This window comes from Haliotis rubra, unplaced genomic scaffold, assembly GCF_003918875.1.
Source record: "Haliotis rubra isolate DU_JTF1 unplaced genomic scaffold, ASM391887v1 Scf405, whole genome shotgun sequence".
Classification (NCBI taxonomy): domain Eukaryota; kingdom Metazoa; phylum Mollusca; class Gastropoda; order Lepetellida; family Haliotidae; genus Haliotis; species Haliotis rubra.
In genome coordinates, this window is record NW_025767086.1 from 387,501 (window position 1) to 410,263 (window position 22,763).

General features: G+C 41.1%; 1 protein-coding gene across 2 annotated transcripts in view; it reads right to left on the reverse strand.

The window, feature by feature from the left end:
- LOC124287720 (cell wall protein DAN4-like) overlaps positions 1-21,657 on the reverse strand; it is a 27,817-nt gene extending 6,160 nt beyond the window's left edge. Inside the window, exons 1-2 of one of the 2 annotated variants that reach the window (XM_046724253.1) lie at positions 21,556-21,657; positions 1,428-1,611 (exon numbers count right to left, since the gene is read on the reverse strand). In XM_046724253.1, the coding sequence (XP_046580209.1) occupies positions 1,428-1,611; positions 21,556-21,601 (230 nt within the window). In that variant the 5' untranslated portion in view covers positions 21,602-21,657. Of the gene's footprint in view, positions 1-1,427; positions 1,612-13,742; positions 13,894-21,555 lie in introns of those variants that run through there. The other variant, XM_046724254.1, reaches the window with a different exon arrangement.
- Positions 21,658-22,763: the final 1,106 nt, after the last annotated feature.

A 22,763-nucleotide genomic window follows, 5' to 3' on the forward strand; every position in this document is an offset into this window, starting at 1 on the left:
GCACTCTATCGATGTTATCCCACAGAAACTGCCTATACAACCTGTACATACACACTGTCGATGACATCCCACAGAAACTCCCTATACAATCTGTACATACACACTGTCGATGTTATCCCACAGAAACTCCCTATACAACCTGTACATACACACTGTCGATGTTATCCCACAGAAACTCCCTATACAACCTGTACATACACACTGTCGATGACATCCCACAGAAACTCCCTATACAATCTGTACATACACACTGTCGATGTTATCCCACAGACATCCCACAGAAACTGCCTATACAACCTGTACATACACACTGTCGATGACATCCCACAGAAACTCCCTATACAACCTGTACATACACACTGTCGATGTTATCCCACAGAAACTCCCTATACAACCTGTACATACACACTGTCGATGACATCCCACAGAAACTGCCTATACAACCTGTACATACACACTGTCGATGACATGTCGATTACATCCCACAGAAACTCCCTATACAACCTGTACATACACACTGTCGATGTTATCCCACAGAAACTCCCTATACAACCTGTACATACACACTGTCGATGACATCCCACAGAAACTCCCTATACAACCTGTACATACACACTGTCGATGACATCCCACAGAAACTCCCTATACAACCTGTACATACACACTGTCGATGACATCCCACAGAAACTCCCTATACAACCTGTACATACACACTGTCGATGTTATCCCACAGAAACTCCCTATACAATCTGTACATACACACTGTCGATGACATCCACAGAAACTGCCTATACAACCTGTACATACACACTGTCGATCCTATCCCTGTACATAAACTGTCGATGTTATCTATACAACCTGTACATACACACTGTCGATGACATCCCACAGAAACTCCCTATACAACCTGTACATACACACTGTCGATGTTATCCACAGAAACTGCCTATACAACCTGTACATACACACTGTCGATGACATCCCACAGAAACTCCTATACAACCTGTACATATACACTGTCGATGACATCCCACAGAAACTCCCCTATACAATCTGTACATACACACTGTCGATGACATCCCACAGAAACTCCCTATACAACCTGTACATACACACTGTCGATGACATCCCACAGAAACTACAACCTGTACATACCTATACAACCTGTACATACACACTGTCGATGTTACATTCCCACAGAAACTCCTATACAACCTGTACATACACACTGTCGATGACATCCCACAGAAACTGCCCCTATACAACTGTCCTGTACATACACACTGTCGATGACATCCCACAGAAACTCCCTATACAATCTGTACATACACACTGTCGATGTTATCCCACAGAAACTGCCTATACAACCTGTACATACACACTGTCGATGACATCCCTCAGAAACTGCCTATACAACCTGTACATACACACTGTCGATGACATCCCTCAGAAACTGCCGCTCCTGATTAGAAGCAACCGATGCAAGCGTCAGTCCTTGCTGTGTACACGCCTGTGTGGCCCCCGAGAAGCTGTTGTGGCATGTGTAGATGTAGAAGCAGGCCGTGGCCCCACATCCCCAGCCGGATGGCGGGCAGTCGGAACACTGGGTACCTGGGGTACACATCATGATCATCATCAAAATCTTTATTACGTATGAAGGCCACAGACCCATATACATATTAATATACATATTCGAAACAGGTATGAAAACAGGAAACAATTTCTTAAAAGATTTAGCATTTACCTGTCTACCTGAGTAGATTTTCTTACACCCCTAGTGAAAAATACCAGTAACATATATATGTACATTTATAGCTGAAATGGATTTTGTTCAATAATTTTAATATCTATTTCTATTTTTCTAACTTTTCTCTTATTTTGTATGCATAATAGATAAAATGAGCTAGATTATTTATGTCTTCAGTTTTGCTTTGTTTAAGGATATTTCTAAACGATATTATATTTACTTGCAAATTCTTAGGCAAAATCTATCCCGAAGATCTTGATAAGCTGGACAATTCAAAAAAAGTGATTAATCTTCTAAATCTACTTTACATGCAGGACAATTTATTTGAGATACATCAATATTATGCCACCTACCTACGTTATTCTTTAAACGTAAGACACCAGCTCTGAATTTGACCAATACTTTACGGAATTTATATTCCAAATTTGAAGACAGATACCCCTCAGGCTCAAGAAGACTCTTATATTTTGCATATAACGTATAACGTTTTCTAGAGAAGATGTCAAAACATATTGATCAAGCGTTCTTTAAAAATGTGAATAAACAATCTTACATTCTTATGAATAAAAGCGCACGGATCACCGACAGTTTGTGAAAACCAGACAAATCCAAAGCCATGTGAGCAAAGTATATGGCGGATCTCAGACGTCCATGTGTGGTACCCAGCAGTATCTAGGTAGTATAACATATTATATGCCTTTTTCGGAAAATTGGTCCATCATGCATTGTCATTAACTTAAGCCAATATTTCATCGTTTGAACGTAGGAATTAATATAAACTGGAAACCGTCCACACTCTCAATATACTATTGCATTTGCTGTCTGTGGACCGACATTTAAAAATATCTTACATGCTTGTAAGTGAACTTTTTCAATGCTATCGTATCTTTTAACCCCCCAAACTTCTGACCCATACAAGTATATTGGCTGAATTTTGCTGTCAAATATTTAAAAAAATACATCCAAAGGTATTGGTTCTAATTTCCTTAAATATTTAGTTAATTCCATTAAAGCCTTCTTACTACGAGCTGCAAGTTCTGAGACAGCTTGCCTGAGACTACAATTACACGTGAACACAATACCTAGATGTTTGTAGCTGTTTCAATGTTTCTCCCATTATAAAGCCAGTTTTCCTTTACCGCTAATTTCCCACCTCTCCTAAAAACAAGAACTTTAGATTTATCTAAATTTACAGTTAATCCCCACTTATCTGCATACGATTTTAAAAAGTCTAGCTGTCACTGAAGACCACCAATAGTATCTGACACAAGAATTACCTCATCCGCAAACAACAACATTTGAATTTAAAGTACATCTGGAAAAAATTGGACCCCCATGCTTACCATAATTTGTGATTTCTACAGAAAGTTCATTTATACACAATGAGAATAACATTGGACTCAACATACAGCCCTGTCGCAAACCAAATGGACAATTAAAATGTTCCGTTAGCTCGGACTGTACTCTGACACACGATTTCACTGTGTTATATATGCTCATAAGAGCTTGTAACATTTTACCGTTTACGCCGTATGATGAAAGTAATTTCCAGAGTTTATCTTTATTCACAAAATCAAAAGCTTTTTTAAAGTCAATGAAAGCAACGTATATCTTTTCCCTTCTTCTACATAGTTTTTTTTATAGATGATAGCATACAATGTGAAGATATGGTCAACAACTGAATAGCCCTCCCGAAAACCAGCTTGAGTTTCAGAAACTTTATCCATAACATTTTCCCATTTTGTTAGTCTTTCATTTAAAACACTAGTATATATGTTCCCGAGTGAGCTGAGTATAGATATCCCCCCGGTAATTATCGGGAATATTTACATCACCTTTTTTTCGCTTGTTTTAATCATTTCTATAAGGACGTTATCAATTCCTGGAGATTTACCATTTTTCATATGCCGTATAGCCTTGTGAATTTCTTCCTCAGTTATAATGGATTCAAGTATCCCTTATCAACTTCACTCATTTCTACAGATCGGTCTAAATTGAGCAGTACATCTGGTTCAGTTATATCTCTCCTACTGAAAAGTTCATAAAAATTATCGTACCATCTTTCTTTAGTTATATCATTCGTATGGGATTTTAGCTTTTAAATCTTTCTCAGCTCCCTCCAGAATACAGTGGAATTGTTCCTTGCAAGATATAGTTTATTTGTTTTGTGGTATTGGTATTTACGTTTCCACTGTCTACATAAACCTTTATATTTATTTCTAAGTCTACAATATTGAGTTTTACACACTGAAGTTCTGTTTCGTCTAAATATACGTAAACTACGTTTAGCTTCTTCTTTTGCCTTATGACACTCTGGTCCATAAAAGGTGAATACTTTCGGAATAACAGGCACTCTCTTTTGCATACAGTCTGCAGCATCAAGTAAAATTCTTACAAATGAGTCAAAAGCTAAATCTACATCCTTCTCTAAGACATTTATGAAATTCTCGAAATGGAAACCTATATTTGATACATTTTCAATGAAAGTGCTAGCGTGATCATTATTCCATCTATACTTGAATGTACTTGCACTCACGTCTTTAGTTACCAGTGTTTCACCTGGACCAGTGAATCTAAGGATCAAAGGCATGTGTTTACTCTCTATTCTATCTCCTACATCGAAGTTCGAGAAATACTTAAATAGTCCAGGTGATGATATAACGTAATCAATTAGACTACAACCCTCTTCGGAAATATAAGTAAACATTCCTCCAGTATCTCCTTCCACCTGGCCGTTTATGATATACAAGTTAAAAACGTAACACAAATTTAACAGAAATTTCCCAAGTCTATTTACACAAGTGTCATTTGTAAATCTAGCATTTACAGGGACCGCTTCATCCTCGGGACAATAGTCATAAAAGTTTTCACTCTGCATATCTGGATGCTGAATTCCAGTCCCAACCCGAGCATTTAAATCTCCACACAGAAGTATATAGCAATCAGTAAGATAATCTGAATTATCTAATAACCACTGTTCTCGAACAGAGTAGCGTTTCCTGTGACTTTATAGTAAGAAGATCCCTCTTGGGGAGCGTATGCTACAACAAGTAAAACATCACGATCTGTGTCTATAAGTCGCTTATCTAATCGGATACAAACTGCGTTATCAATATCAATAGGAACCCTCGAACAGAATTTCAGAAATGTTTTTCTTATAAATACATAAATACCTCCCGAAAGTCTGCCATATTTAGCTAGTTTTATGGCAGTACAAAAATAAACTTCAAAGTCACAGAGTTCAGGTATGTCAATACACTTATCAGCAAATGTCTCTTACAGGCAGATGACATCAAACTGTAGTAGATAACGCATAAAGTCACTGTCAACAAGTTTACTTAACAGGCCGTCAATATTCCAAGTAAGAGTCGAGAACGTCGCGGATTGACGAGAAGAATGTTGACTGGCTAAATCAGAGTCAAGTGGAACATTCACATTCTCACAGCTCGAAGTTCGCGATGAAGCCCGGCCGCATTCCTATTGCGATGAATTACGTCCCTTACGTGATCGTACGTTTGCGTTGGGTGTCGAAGAGCCCGTAAAATTATATATATGCGCAAAGGTCTTGTTCCCGATGTTTGGTTGATTACCCTCTGCATTTGATTTGTCCACAGTAACAGTCCTGTTCAGCTGAACAGTATTATCTGATTCCGCACTGGCTACTTCAGAGTGTGGTACTCTGGGTTTAGTGATGAGACGCCCGTTCTTAAAGTATGCAATAAGTCCCTTGTCCCTTTGCTCAGTCAGAATATTACGTTGACGTTTAGTCAGGTCATTTGATAGTCCAGTCTGTGAACTCTGGAATCTAGACCTCTGATTTAGCACTGACACTTTATCCTCTGTCAACGTGAACCTCGCGATCAGTGGCCATGGCCGACGAGTGCTATCGTGTCTTCCTATGCGATGCGGCCCTTATAATGTCTGATCGTCGCCAAGTGCGGTCTTGAGTGTGCTTGTTTAAGGTATCTATAACAAGATCTTTACAAGAATCATAGGATTCATGCTCACTTTCCTTTATATTATAAAACACCACATTATCTCTACGGCTGTGTGCCTCAAGCTTGTCTAGGTCCTCGGCCTGCTTTTCTAACTTGCATTCCACTGATTCCAGTCTGGATGTGATTGCATCAATGTCACTGTAAACATTTCCTGCTGGTGCTCAATTATGTTCACATCATCACCAATAAGTTTCACAGCACTGTCCAACTGATCCATTTTGTGTGCACCTCATTTAGCTGAATTTTAATTGAATCTACTTCAGTTTTCATGGAACTTCTGAAGTCTTTTAATTCATCCAGTATTGCTGACTTTACATCATTTAAATCCTTCACGGTAAGAGGGCCTGGTTTGCTTTCAATGTCATTTGATAGCGTAAGTTTATCCCGCACAAAACTGCTGGTCACATAGAAGACATCAATTGCATTCTCAATGTGAACACTGCCTCGATACGCTCCGCTGATCAAAGGTGTGCTACTTGTGACGTCACCCAAATGGCTCGCATGTAAACAGACACATTCCTGAAAAGGCCCCCAACTTGCGTCGACATGGCCTACCTGTCCTGTCCCCGGTGGGTTAGAAAACATCCCAATCCCAGCACATGGAATACAGGAAAACATTAGCTCTTGGCTTCCAGATATGTGAATACATTCTGTTTTAACGGTATTTTTGTAGAAGACCGCATTATATGTATGTTATGTTATGTATTACTTAATCCCTGTTCATGTATATAAGTCTGTTCTGTGCTGTAGTACTTCACTCTTGCTTGACAACGGTATAAGAATCCATACCGAAACGTCGCATCATATATAATAAAGAAGTTGTTATCCATAAACTTTCTTACTTTCTTATGTTATGTTTTGGTTGTATGAAACATTCCAATTATCATCTTGTCGTTCTAAACGTATTAGTAAAGTGACAAAACCTAATTGCTTGGCTCTGGATTTCACAAACCAAAATTTCCAACACGATTTGGACCAATGAGGGTAGAAGACATCAATTCTAGGCTCAAATTGTGGTTTCAAGATACATCAGTAATATAGATCCATTGTACTACTAATCGTTTTGTGTCGTGGTTGTACGTCACGAATAACACCTATTGCACCTCAGGAAGCCCTTTATTGAAGTGATCGCGTCACTACGTGAAGCCTTGAACTCAAGCAAACACAAAGAATCCTAACCGATGGTTGTGACAACACGCCAAGGCTGAGTCGGAATACACTTTTAGAATTTTGTATTCATGCCTTCATAAACTCGTTAAAGTTTGTTTGTGTTTCAAATAGCTATTCATAAACGCCCAAAGCAACGGCGGAAATGTGCTTTTTCAAATCAATGGACAGAGCGGACATTTCATAGATTCTGAAAATAATTCTAAATAAGTTCCCGTTCGTTTGATATAGGATTTCTATTTGGCAGAAAAAAGTGATATTAATTTCCAATAGTGCCCTGGCGTTAAGCTGTTGATACGTTTTACATGTGTCACGTGAGTGAGTGTTTCAACATGCGGAGCAATTGTCGTCGCTACGCAACAACCACGTACTCTGACAATTCACAGTACAATATTAGAAGTAACTAAGAAGGATTCGGCAACTACAACTACACTACAACATGACGTTGTAGGTTCATGTTATTGGTTAAACCATTGTGACTACACGAAGTTATGGCTATAGATGAAGTCCCTTTCTGTGCCAGAAATTCACTAGAAAACGTGTCACTGAACGTGTAGTTTAACAAGTTAAAAAATAGATCATTGTAACAAAATAAGGTAAATAATACTTCTACACAGCAGACATTAACTGCTTGATCTGGCGCCCCTCGCTCGTGGGAGACAACGGTTTGACCCAAGTACACAACGTCACATACGAATACTAGGTATGTGTAAAACAAAGCCAGCTAAACGGGGGGAAGATTTCTGGGAGAAGAAAGAGGAGGGAAGTACAAATTGTGACAGGTGTCGATGACCTGAGCGTTGTTCACCCACGTCGGTCAAGCAACGCCAAAGACGTAATCACTGTCATCCCTCGCCCACAATCCCCATGCCTTGATATCTGTCTAAGGAATGTCCAGTCCGTCACAAACACAGACTCGGTTGTATCATTGATTCAGGTGTAGATATCCTCTTAATACTGACACATGGCTTCATGCAAATGGAGATAATTCTTAATGTGTTGAAATGACACCCCGTGGCTATAAACTCCATAACATTCCAGACCAAATGGTTCTGGCGTTGGTGTTGTCATGATTTGCAGACAGAACCTAATTGTTTACCAAATGCCAACCGAATGTTTTATGTGCTCAATCAGCTGTGGAAATGGACTGTTAGATTGGCTTGCATGTATTGCGAAACAAACTGAATGATTCCACTTTCGCCACAGGCTGTGCAGCCTTAGATGTTAAAAAGACAGTGTTATTGTGGTCGGAGCCTTTAATGAACACTTTGATCTAGACAAAAACAGTATTATTAAAAGGATCATGAAGACTGTATAACCCGACATTTCTGGGACTGAATTCTCTCCAACGACCTTGGTGTAGATGCTGTTGTGAATGAGGCTCACGTGTCCGATCATTGTATGGAAAAACATTCATTTGGATTCAGTTAGACCCTCTCCAAGTCAGAAATATATTCATATCAGAAACGTGAAAGGTACTGACATTAATGTAGTCAGACAGGATCTCAAGAAGTCAGCTTTGTTATCGGATCCTCCTGATGATGTTGATGACCTTGCCAGCGCCACCTGTGAAACCTTTCTCTCTCTCATCTTCCGAACTCGTACGCACCTATGAGATCTAAAAAGGTTCCTACACAAAGGGATTCTCCAGCGTGGTTTTCCTCTGATGTTTTACAGGCCAAGGCAATACCGGAGAAGGTAGTAAAACCTCAGTCAGTAAACAGCACATATCACAGAGACAGTCTGTGATGAACAACCTCTTGAGTGCGGTTGATGAAGGTAAATCTGCGTTGGTGCTACTTGATGTTTCAGTTGCATTTGACACTTCAGACCATGATATTATAATCCGTCGTCTCAAATTGGATTATGGATGTGACAGCACAGTACATAAGCGGTGTATCTCCTATCTTTGTGACATGTCACACTCGGTAGTCATAGGAAACAGTCTCTCAGAGTCCAGTGCTGCCATGTTGCGTCCCTAAAGGCTCCGTTCTACTGCCTCTATTCTTTACCCTATACACTGAGCCTTTGGGAAGCTTACTTAGAGATCATGTTCAAGCAAATTATTCCCAGTCCCAACGACACATAAGTGGTCTTATTAATTATATTAAACATCAACAATAACGTTTAGGTTTAGGACGGGGGAACCACTCCGATCTGTTGATTCCTAAGGAACAATCGTCTGCTGAAAGCGTCATATTCGAGAGATTTCTTGAATTCACTGTACTGCAAAGTACCATAGGGGTGCAGCACAAACTCCAATAACAGGAGCTTCAAGAGTTAATGGTCCATTGTGAAAGAATACATCAAACATAACATACTGAACGCTGTATATTGCATCTGCAAGTCTCAATGATTTGTAACAGAAGTAGTTTCCACTGAGTTATTTGCGCTCCTGGTTTAGCCACTTTGATGACACAGATGTGAAAGAGTGAAACTATAACGTACTCCACCCGAGTATGCTCCTTCTAATTGCGTGATGTGGCACAGTGTGATTTCTATACCTTCACTATCATCAACATACAAAACATGCTTAATACGCTCGATCGATCTTCGAGAGGTATATTGTGAAGGTCCGTGTTCATTCTAAGTTGCCAGTGTTTCCAGTGTTAAGGGCCCTTGCACCGCCATCTGAAACGTTGACATTCGATTTGTCAAAGCTGTGTGATCTATCTTTGTTATATAGACCCAAAGGCATAGAGGTACACAATTACCACCCTCGGATTGTCCTCTTTGGAAGCAGATAACCGAATGCTGGAGGCAACGCACCGAAACAGTTCACTTGACGGAAGTGTGTAACTAACCCAAGCGTTTAGGACTTACAGACTCTCCACAAAATATCGTATTGGCCATAGCGGTATTGGGTGTTCAGGAAATCAAGGCCAATCATTCACACTGAGAAATATATTTTTGTACTTGCCATGTTTGGGTTGTTTGCTTAGCGAATCTTCACAACGTGTCAATATATATATATGTACTAAAAACTGAAGATTGTGCCATCGATTGGTAGTAACGTTGTTTTCATTACTGATGCGTGTTTATCAATAGCAATGGCTATCGTCCCATACAGGAAACGTGCTAAATATAGAATATTTGGTAACAGTTCCTCACAAAGAAATACTTTGTAGGGGATGATTACACATAGAATACTTGCTAACGGATTGTCACATATAGAATACTTGTAACATAAAAGAACAAGTGGAAACGAATTGTCACATAAAGAACACACGATTACCGACTGTCACATAAAGAATGCGTATTTACGGATTGTCATATATAAATTAGAATACGTGCTAAGGTATTGTCAAACATAGAATGCGTGTTAAGGAATTATCAGATATAGAATACGTGTTAAGGCATTATCAGATACAGAATACGTGTTAGGGCATTATCAGATATAGAATACGTGTTAGGGCATTATCAGATATAGAATACGTGTTAAGGCATTATCAGATATAGAATACGTGTTAAGGCATTATCAGATATAGAATACGTGTTAAGGCATTATCAGCAGTATCAGGATCAGATATAGATCAGATAGAGTACGTGTTAGGGCATTATCAGATTATCAGATATAGAGTACGTGTTAGGGCATTATCAGATATAGAATACGTGTTCGGGCATTATCAGTTAAGTTAAGGCATTATCAGATATAGAATACGTGTTAAGTCATTATCAGATATAGAATACGTGTTAGGGCATTATCAGATACAGAATACGTGTTAAGGCATTATCAGATATAGAACACTAGGTAACTGCTTACCTATGTAGTGGGCTAGATATCCGAGGCTGATATCGGACAATTCCCTGGTTATTGGTGAACGGTATATGTGAACCGTCTAGCCAAGCGAACCCTGTCAGCCTAATAAACACTTCTCAAGGAATTCATTTCATCTACGTTATGGTGTAACGCATGTCAATAGGTTTCCAGTCTGCTTTTCTCTGTTTACGTCACACAACTGTGGCAATATGATTTCCTCAAACTCAGTTTCCTATAAAAGGATGGATTGAACAATAACAAGTTGTCCCACGTAATCAGACATTACAAATATTGTAAGGTACCGAAAATAAGCCGGATGTTATTATGTTCGGTTTGTTCAATATCAATGTTGTAAAACGAGACCAATTGCAATTTTCTAAGCAGCACGATGTCTAAGTGCAATTTCTATTGGAATCGATTTCTACTTGAAACTCATGCATCTGTGAGTTATATTGTGCATTGGTTGTGCTGTGCATTGGCTGTGTTGTGTATAGGTTGTGCTGTGCATGTTCTGGCGTTCAGCAGTTCACGAACACAAGTGTTGTTTCATTTAACAACGTTGACGACAGTAGCGACAACAGAACTGCCATGTATCGTCGGTTTCCGAAATCTCAATTTAACTTGCTATTTCGACGTTATTTACTAATAGTCACTCATCCATGGCCATATGTTGAAATTATTTTGGACTAACATCTACAAACAGCTGTCAGTAACGGATACAGTGAAATGGCTTTTGCTAAAAATTGACAATAAAACTGTGTAAGCATAAACCAGAATCGGAGTGTAACTCATTTCGGGTATGACAAAGTTGTAGGTTACTTATCGGTTGTATTATGCCGTTCTCGTCACTAGGCCATCAGTATGACCCGTATATGATCCAGTCTGGACATGATAATCCAGTGATTGAAGACTCAAGAATGAAGAAAAGTGTGAATGTACGTTTGTGTTTTTGTTGTACTGATGTGAAAAGTCTATAGTAAAGGACATTCACCTATGTCCAAGCGAAGTAAACAAGTTAAGTGAGTTGTTTTTCACAGCGTTTCATGTATATATTACGTGTCAGCCTCACGTGGAGGGAAATGTTGAACTCCTGCTATCCTTAAATGACGGGAATGATGCAGATAAACAATCATTTTCATCAAGGAGAATTCTAGATTCGATCCTACGATCGCTGGCTTAAGGGACGTGCCTTACATTGAAGCGACAGAGCCACTGTGATGATGACATTTTCTGCGTGCACAATAACATCCCCTTCTTTGTTGTCTGTAATCTGTCTACTCCACAATTAACTTTGATGAAATAACTATATATTTAAGAGCCTAACGCACCGTCACCACTCTGATGATGATAGGTGTAGTAACTAAAAGCATTTGTCAAATGAAATCATGCTAAACAGATTATTCTCAAAGCCTCCACTATTAGCTAAGTACATCTTGTGCAGTCTACTCTGGAAAGTAAATATTCGCATGCCAAATCGAGCTATACTATACCAAAGCCTTGATACCTTGCTCGTTACATGTTGTTTATATTACATGTTGTTTATATCAGTCCCAGTCGTGTGATAGGACGCGCGTTTTATCCATGTCTCTGTCCCTCGATACAGATTTATGAGCTGAGAGAAAGTAAAGTGCTTGCAAAGTGAACAAATTGATTTCTATGTTTCGATAGTATGGTATTGTTATCTATGTAAACAATTATTCTGTTAACGCCTCTTCCTTTAGAACAACGTAAGTTTCACCTAATATCTAAAATATATGCATTCTGTCTGCTTGTCACAGTCTATAAACATAAATGATATACTACGACCAGGTGCATGAATTTATATTGTAGCGTTGCTCCCATCTTGGAACGAATTGTTACCACGCTTAATTAAAGTCTGCACTTTCGTCAATGAGAATAGAAGTTCCTGACATAAGTCTACCGAAGTGCTTGCTTGCCTGATTGCGACAATACTATTCATGTTATAAACGCTGCTCTATATATGCCTCGAAAAGCAGCCCAGTGAGAAGGGACATTCAGAGAATGTAAGCTTCTTCATTTATGACTTTTCAAATCAAATCAATCAAATTAGACATTTGTATGAGTCCTGCTCATGTGCGCTTAGTCGAGTGCTCGTTTGAAGAGGATGGTTTTGAGACAAGATCGGAAACTGTTGATATTGTCCGATTTTCTGACATTTTGCATTACAGAAAGGGCTGGGTGGAAGGAAGTATAATATGGTTCAGGATTGAGACAGATGAGTACAATGTCTGTCATTAATATCACATGATAAACAAGGAACAAGTTTATATCTTATGAACTGACGCCAGTTCAGAAAATAAGTCTTCGATGGTCGTTGGGTTTTTTGGTCTTTTTTATGGAGGGTTGCGGTTGGGGGTTGTTGTTTTTCGTTGTTGTTTTTTGTAGGTAACAACATATCGGTGCAGCTGGGAACTAACTGGAAGTCATTCAAGACATTCAAAACTAACAAACACAACTGCATCGCTATGAGTACAGGACTGACATCGATTTCAACACTTTTAAATGTGACGTGAGAGCGTGAGATAACAGCTTATACACTATAGATGTTATATGTTCTTGCGTTTGTTCAGATGAATACATGGCTTGCCCCGCCATGTTATTGTGACCCATACCCCTGGTGGATCTTCGTGCCTCTTTCCGCGTACACCTGCTATCATCCAGATTATTATGATTCATTAAAATATATGCTTATTATAAACTTGGAACTGTACAATATATTCTTCTTTTAGCTGAGATTTGTCACGATAATGGAAATTATTTTGTTTTATGTTGTTCTTTGTATTGATGTAACAAGACTATTATAGAGAAGACTTCTTGTTGATCCTGACAGAATATGTTTCTACCTTGAGTGCCAGAGCACAGTTGCTATCTCGCAGCAACTCACTTTTCGTTTGTAATTTTGTTAGTTGTTTTCTTATTTAGATTATTATGGTATTCCATGACATGTAGAGTTATTGAAGTGGTTGCTGGGCCTGTATATCAACAAATGTATCTTATGTATCAACCATGCATTTCTTGATATATAGTTAAGGACTAACAATCAGCTTACCTGTATACAACAGCAGAAGAAGGAAACAGGTAATCAGCAGTGCCATAGTGTGACATGGTCTGGTAGGTCTCCCCGGCTGGCCAGTCTCAACAAGTAACTGTAAGATGGTCTGGCAGGTCTCCCCGGCTGGCCAGTCTCAACAAGTAACTGTAAGATGGTCTGGTAGGTCTCCCCTGCTGGCCAGTCTCAACAAGTAACTGTAAGATGGTCTGGCAGGTCACCCCGGCTGGCCAGTCTCAGCAAGTAACTGTAAGATGTTCTGGCAGGTCTCCCCGGCTGGCCAGTCTCAACAAGTAACTGTAAGATGGTCTGGTAGGTCTCCCCGGCTGGCCTGTCTCAACAAGTAACTGTAAGATGGTCTGGTAGGTCTCCCCGGCTGGTCAGTCTCAACAAGTAACTGTAAGATGGTCTGGTAGGTCTCCCCTGCTGGCCAGTCTCAACAAGTAACTGTAAGATGGTCTGGCAGGTCTCCCCGGCTGGCCAGTCTCAACAACAAGTAACTGTAAGATGGTCTGGTAGGTCTCCCCTGCTGGCCAGTCTCAACAAGTAACTGTAAGATGGTCTGGCAGGTCTCCCCTGGCTGGCCAGTCTCAGCAAGTAACTGTAAGATGGTCTGGCAGGTCCTCCCTCTGGCAGGTCTCCCGGCTGGTCAGTCTCAACAAGTAACTGTAAGATGTTCTGGCAGGTCTCCCCGGCTGGTCAGTCTCAACAACTGTAAACTGACTGGTGTAAGTAATGTTCTGGCAGGTCTCTCCCGGCTGGCCAGTCTCAACAAGTAACTGTAAGATGGTCTGGTAGGTCTCCCCGGCTGGCCTGTCTCAACAAGTAACTGTAAGATGGTCTGGTAGGTCTCCCCGGCTGGTCAGTCTCAACAAGTAACTGTAAGATGGTCTGGTAGGTCTCCCCGGCTGGTCAGTCTCAACAAGTAACTGTAATATGGTCTGGCCGGTCTCCCTGGCTGGCCAGTCTCAACAAGTAACTGTAATATGGTCTGGTGGGTGTCCCCGGCTGGTCAGTCTCAACAAGGAACTGTAAGGTGGTCTGGTAGGTCTCCCCTGCTGGTCAGTCTCAACAAGTAACTGTAAGATGGTCTGGTAGGTCTCCCCTGCTGGCCAGTCTCAACAAGTAACTGTAAGATGGTCTGGCAGGTCTCCCCTGCTGGTCAATCTCAACAAGTAACTGTAATATGGTCTGGTGGGTGTCCCCGGTTGGTCAGTCTCAACAAGTAACTATAAGATGGTCTGGTAGGTCTCCCCGGCTGGTCAATCTCAGCAAGTAACTGTAATATGGTCTGGTGGGTGTCCCCGACTGGTCAGTCTCAACAAGTAACTGTAAGATGGTCTGGTAGGTCTCCCCTGCTGGCCAGTCTCAACAAGTAACTGTAAGATGGTCTGGTAGGTCTCCCCGGCTGGTCAGTCTCAACAAGTAACTGTAAGATGGTCTGGTAGGTCTCCCCGGCTGGTCAGTCTCAACAAGTAACTGTAAGATGGTCTCAACAAGTAACTGTAAGGTAGGTCTCCCCGGCTGGTCAGTCTCAACAAGTAACTGTAAGATGGTCTGGTAGGTCTCCCCGGCTGGTCTCAACAAGTAACTGTAAGATGGTCTGGTAGGTCTCCCCCCAGTCTCAACAAGTAACTGTAAGGTCTGGTAGGTCTCCCTGGCTGGTCAGTCTCAACAAGTAACTGTAAGATGGTCTGGTAGGTCTCCCCGGCTGGTCAGTCTCAACAAGTAACTGTAAGATGGTCTGGTAGGTCTCCCCGGCTGGCCAGTCTCAACAAGTAACTGTAAGATGGTCTGGTAGGTCTCCCCGGCTGGTCAGTCTCAACAAGTAACTGTAAGATGGTCTGGCAGGTCTCCCGGCTGGCCAGTCTCAACAAGTAACTGTCAGATGGTCTGGTAGGTCTCCCCGGCTGGTCAGTCTCAACAAGTAACTGTAAGATGGTCTGGTAGGTCTCCCCGGCTGGTCAGTCTCAACAAGTAACTGTAAGATGGTCTGGCAGGTCTCCCCGGCTGGCCAGTCTCAACAAGTAACTGTAAGATGGTCTGGTAGGTCTCCCCGGCTGGTCAGTCTCAACAAGTAACTGTAAGATGGTCTGGTAGGTCTCCCCGGCTGGTCTGTCTCAACAAGTAACTGTAAGATGGTCTGGTAGGTCTCCCCGGCTGGTCAGTCTCAACAAGTAACTGTAAGATGGTCTGGTAGGTCTCCCCGGCTGGTCAGTCTCAACAAGTAACTGTAAGATGGTCTGGTAGGTCTCCCCGGCTGGTCAGTCTCAACAAGTAACTGTAAGATGGTCTGGTAGGTCTCCCCGGCTGGCCAGTCTCAACAAGTAACTGTAAGATGGTCTGGTAGGTCTCCCCGGCTGGCCAGTCTCAACAAGTAACTGTAAGATGGTCTGGTAGGTCTCCCCGGCTGGTCAGTCTCAACAAGTAACTGTAAGATGGTCTGGCAGGTCTCCCCTGCTGGCCAGTCTCAACAAGTAACTGTAAGGTGGTCTGGTAGGTCTCCCCGGCTGGTCAGTCTCAACAAGTAACTGTAAGATGGTCTGGTAGGTCTCCCCAGCAGGCCAGTCTCAGCATTGTCATATATAAATAAGAAAACGTGCTAAGGTATTGTCAAACATAGAATGCGTGTTAAGGAATTATCAGATATAGAATACGTGTTAAGGCATTATCAGATATAGAATATGTGTTAGGGCATTATCAGATATAGAATACGTGTTAGGGCATTATCAGATATGGAATACGTGTGAGGGCATTATCAGATATAGAATACGCCTTAAGGCATTATCAGATACAGAATACGTATTAAGGCATTATCAGATATAGAGTACGTGTTGAGGCATTATCAGATACAGAATACGTGTTAGGGCATTATCAGATATAGAATACGTGTTAGGGCATTATCAGATATAGAATACGTGTTGAGGCATTATCGGATATAGAATACATGTTGAGGCATTATTAGATATAGAATACGTGTTAGGTCATTATCAGATATAGAGTACGTATTGAGGCATTATCAGACATAGAGTACGTGTTGAGGCATTATCAGATATAGAATACGTGTTAAGGCATTATCAGATACAGAATACGTGTTAGGGCATTATCAGATATAGAGTACGTGTTAGGGCATTATCGGATACAGAATACGTGTTAGGCCATTATCAGATTCAGAATACGTGTTAGGGCATTATCAGATATAGAATACGTGTTAGGGCATTATCAGATATAGAATACGTGTTAGGGCATTATCAGATATAGAATACGTGTTAGGGCATTATCAGATATAGAATAAGTGTTAAGGCATTATCAGATATAGAACACTAGGTAACTGCTTACTTAGATATCCGAGGCAGATATCACACAATTCCCTGGTTATTGGTGAACGGTATATGTGAACCGTCTAGCCAAGCGAACCCTGTCAGCCTAATAAACACTTCTCAAGGAATTCATTTCATCTACGTTATGGTGTAACGCATGTCAATAGGTTTCCAGTCTGCTTTTCTCTGTTTACGTCACACAACTGTGGCAATATGATTTCCTCAAACTCAGTTTCCTATAAAAGGATGGATTGAACAATAGCAAGTTGTCCCACGTAATCAGACATTACAAATACTCCAAGGTACCGAAAATAAGCCGGATGTTATTATGTTCGGTTTGTTCAATATCAATGTTGTAAAACGAGACCAATTGCAATTTTCTAAGCAGCACGATGTCTAAGTGCAATTTCTATTGGAATCGATTTCTACTTGAAACTCATGCACCTGTGCGTTATATTGTGCATTGGTTGTGCTGTGCATTGGCTGTGTTGTGTATAGGTTGTGCTGTGCATGTTCTGGCGTTCAGCAGTTCACGAACACAAGTGTTGTTTCATTTAACAACGTTGACGACAGTAGCGACAACAGAACTGCCATGTATCGTCGGTTTCCGAAATCTCAATTTAACCTGCTATTTCGACGTTATTTACTAATAGTCACTCATCCATGGCCATATGTAATCAAATGTTGAAATTATTTTGGACTAACATCTACAAACAGCTGTCAGTAACGGATACAGTGAAATGGCTTATGCTAAAAATTGACAATAAAACTGTGTAAGCACAAACCAGAATCGGAGTGTAACTCATTTCGGGTATGACAAAGTTGTAGGTTGCTTATCGGTTGTATTATGCCGTTCTCGTCACTAGGCCATCAGTATGACCCGTATATGATCCAGTCTGGACATGATAATCCAGTGATTGAAGACTCAAGAATGAAGAAAAGTGTGAATGTACGTATGTGTTTTTGTTGTACTGATGTGAAACGTCTATAGTAAAGGACATTCACCTATGTCCAAGCGAAGTGAACAAGTTAAGTGAGTTGTTTTTCACAGCGTTTCATGTATATATTACGTGTCAGCCTCACGTGGAGGGAAATGTTGAACTCCTGCTATCCTTAAATGACGGGAATGATGCAGATAAACAATCATCTTAATCAGGGGGAATCTTAGATTCGACCCTACGATCGCTGGCTTAAGGGACGTGCCTTACATTGAAGCGACAGAGCCACTGTGATGATGACATTTTCTGCGTGCACAATAACATCCCCTTCTTTGTTGTCTGTAATCTGTCTACTCCACAATTAACTTTGATGAAATAACTATATATTTAAGAGCCTAACGCACCGTCACCACTCTGATGATGATAGGTGTAGTAACTAAAAGCATTTGTCAAATGAAGCCATGCTAAACAGATTATTCTAAAGGCCTCCACTATTAGCTAAGTAAATCTTGTGCAGTGTATTCTGGAAAGTAAATATTCGCATGCCAAATCGAGCTATACTATAACAGAGCCTTGATACCTTGATCGTTACATGTTGTTTATATTACATGTTGTTTATATTACATGTTTATATTACATGTTGTTTATATTACATGTTGTTTATATTACATGTTGTTTGTATCAGTCCCAGTCGTGTGATAGGACGCGCGTTTTATCCATGTCTCTGTCCTTCGATACAGATTTATGAGCTGAGAGAAAGTAAAGTGCTTGAAAACAAATTGATTTCTATGTTTTGATAGTATGGTATTGTTATCTATGTTAACAATTATTCCGTTGACGCCTCTTCCTTTAGAACAACGTAAGTTTCACCTAACATCTAAAATATATGCATTCTGTCTGCTTGTCACAGTCTATAAACATAAATGATATACTACGACCAGGTGCATGAATTCATATTGTAGCGTTGCTCCCATCTTGGAACGAATTGTTACCACGCTTAATTAAAGTCTCACTTTCGTCAATGAGAATAGAAGTTCCTGACATAAGTCTACTAAAGTGCTTGCTTGCCTGATTGCTACAATACTATCCATGTTATATCAGTGTGACGGCGGCCTATAAATCCAGTGTAGGTAGTGGTCACCTGGTGAACAGTCATTGCCTTCCTAGCAACAGTCAGGCCATTACGTTGCCTTGCACCAGGTATGTTCAGCCAGTGTAGGAAATTCATGTCCACATCATTGTGCTACCACCACCAAAGATGTCGACCACATGGCAGTAAAATGTTCATGGCGGCGTCAATACACACTGGCTCTCACATGAGCTCGATGGAGCGTGTTCTTCATTGCTTGTTAGATCATGTTCTGCGTTGCACCACACTGTGACCACAGACGGTGTAGTTGACGATGTTGTTCCACCTGATGTACATGGACTACATGGCACCATATTGTCACTGTGTTGTTGCTTTTGGTTCCAAGGTCAAGAGATGATAGAAACAGTGTATACCCCTGATACGACTACGATTTGCCCGCTCCAAATTGCTAACAGAGAACCTCTGAGTGTAGCTGAAGGTAGTCGACCCACTCCGGCGCTGTGATGAATACAATCACTGCCACAGGTTTATTTGCTCACCACGTCATCGGACATGTCTCTTGTTTGTAAACAAACGCGCTCGTTCTGTAGTCAGAACAAACTGGCCTAGTGCAACCATTTCTGTGACTCTACATTACGTTTTGCATAATTATATAGATATGCTACCATAACTGCAATAGTGAGGTGAATGACAATAGATATTTACACATCAAAGTGACTGTATCGCTAGTTCTCCGTAGGGTTTCGATAACAACATGTGGCGCAGCGCAACCAATCTAAATAATTGATGACTACGCAAACAAAAATAGTTTTTCACCTTTTAGGATGTTTTCTCAATGAAAGTTAACTAGTCTATCCCACACAATGAGGCAGATGAAAAACGTTAGCCTTGCTGCAAGGCTGCATGGGATGCCAAGCCCATGGTGCACAGTGACTTCGTCCCAGTCAAATCATAGACAAGTCTAGATAAGCGGACAGTTCAGTCTGTTTGAGGGATAACTATTGCTTTAAGACTCGTGAGGCCTAGAAAAACGTATGCAATATCTTAAATGGACTGTGTGAGATGTGACACATGGCGGCTGCCTGTGGTAGAGGCACGATGCTGACTGCATGGAACTCTGGGTATAGGACTTGTGTCAGCGGTTTAAAAGTCCTCCCTTACGGCTGAAGACAGATGATACACACACACAATCATTATCAGGATTCGAATCAATCAAGCAGATCCTGTCACTGCGGATAAGGGGCACAACTCTACACGTTGATCATAGACAGGAAATATTGCCACCGAAACGCTCAGCCTCATGTCATTTCAACTAACACACGGTATCTGAAAATATGTAAAATATATATTTTTGGGGTGTAAAAACGCTGCTCTATATATGCCTCGAATAGCAGCCCAGTGAGAAGGGACATTCAGAGAATGTAAGCTTCTTCATTTATGACTTTTCAAATCAAATCAATCAAATTAGACATTTGTATGAGTCCTGCTCATGTGCGCTTAGTCGAGTGCTCGTTTGAAGAGGATGGTTTTGAGACAAGATCGGAAACTGTTGATATTGTCCGATTTTCTGACATTTTGCATTACAGAAAGGGCTGGGTGGAAGGAAGCATAATATGGTTCAGGATTGAGACAGATGAGTACAATGTCTGTCATTAATATCACATGATAAACAAGGAACAAGTTTATATCTTATGAACTGACGCCAGTTCAGAAAATAAGTCTTCGATGGTCGTTGGGTTTTTTGGTCTTTTTTATGGTGGGTTGCGGTTGGGGGTTGTTGTTTTTCGTTGTTGTTTTTTGTAGGTAACAACATATCGGTGCAGCTGGGAACTAACTGGAAGTCATTCAAGACATTCAAAACTAACAAACACAACTGCATCGCTATGAGTACAGGGCTGACACCGATTTCAACACTTTTAAATGTGACGTGAGAGCCTGAGATAACAGCTTATACACTATAGATGTTATATGTTCTCGCGTTTGTTCAGATGAATACATGGCTTGCCCCGCCATGTTATTGTGACCCATACCCCTGGTGGATCTTCGTGCCTCTTTCCGCGTACACCTGCTATCATCCAGATTATTATGATTCATTAAATATATGCTTATGATAAACTTGGAACTGTACAATATATTCTTCTTTTAGCTGAGATTTGTCACGATAATGGAAATTATTTTGTTTTATGTTGTTCTTTGTATTGATGTAACAAGACAATTATAGAGAAGACTTCCTGTTCATCAGGACAGAATATGTTTCCACCTTGAGTGCCAGAACACAGTTGCTATCTCGCAGCAACTCACTTTTCGTTTGTAATTTTGTTAGTTGTTTTCTTATTTAGATTATTATGGTATTCCATGACATGAAAAGTTATTGAAGTGTTTGCTGGGCCTGAATATCAACAGATGTATTTTATGTATCACCATGCATTTCTTGATATATAGTTAAAGACTAACTATCAGCCTACCTGTATACAACAGCAGAAGAAGGAAACAGGCAATCAGCAGTGCCATAGTGTAAGGTGGTCTGGCAGGTCTCCCCGGCTGGCCAGTATCAACAAGTAACTGTAAGATGGTCTGGTAGGTCTCCCCGGCTGGTCAGTCTCAACAGGTAACTGTCAGATGGTCTGGTAGGTCTCCCCGGCTGGCCAGTCTCAACAGGTAACTGTAGGTCTCCCTGGCTGGCCAGTCTCAACAAGTAACTGTAAGATGGTCTGGCAGGTCTCCCCTGCTGGCCTGTCTCAACAAGTAACTGTAAGATGGTCTGGTAGGTCTCCCCGGCTGGCCAGTCTCAACAGGTAACTGTAAGATGGTCTGGCAGGTCTCCCCGGCTGGCCAGTCTCAACAAGTAACTGTAAGATGGTCTGGTAGGTCTCCCCGGCTGGCCAGTCTCAACAGGTAACTGTAAGATGGTCTGGCAGGTCTCCCCTGCTGGCCTGTCTCAACAAGTAACTGTAAGATGGTCTGGTAGGTCTCCCCGGCTGGCCAGTCTCAACAGGTAACTGTAAGATGGTCTGGCAGGTCTCCCCTGCTGGCCTGTCTCAACAAGTAACTGTAAGATGGTCTGGCAGGTCTCCCCGGCTGGCCTGTCTCAACAGGTAACTGTAAGATGGTCTGGCAGGTCTCCCCTGCTGGCCTGTCTCAACAAGTAACTGTAAGATGGTCTGGCAGGTCTCCCCGGCTGGCCTGTCTCAACAGGTAACTGTAAGATGGTCTGGCAGGTCTCCCCGGCTGGCCTGTCTCAACAAGTAACTGTAAGATGGTCTGGTAGGTCTCCCCGGCTGGCCAGTCTCAACAAGTAACTGTAAGATGGTCTGGTAGGTCTCCCCGGCTGGTCAGTCTCAACAAGTAACTGTAAGCACCTGTAACTTCTTCATCTTAGGCCACACTCAAATCTTTGTTTAGTACCACCTCCGTAAATCTATTTAGAGTTCACACAAATCTTCACATGCCAGAGGTTGAATACATCTCAAGTTCTGTGAAGCTTCAGTTTACCCCTACAAGTGTCCATAACACTTCACAGTTCTTGCTACATGCGACTTTGTGTGCAGATCTCTTAATATGTCCATCCCGAGTATCATTATAATTATATTTCCCCTGTAATTAATGCTACTTCATTACTGATCAGATACACACAATGTCTGTGACAAGTCCGTTATCCTAGACTTTAGCCGCG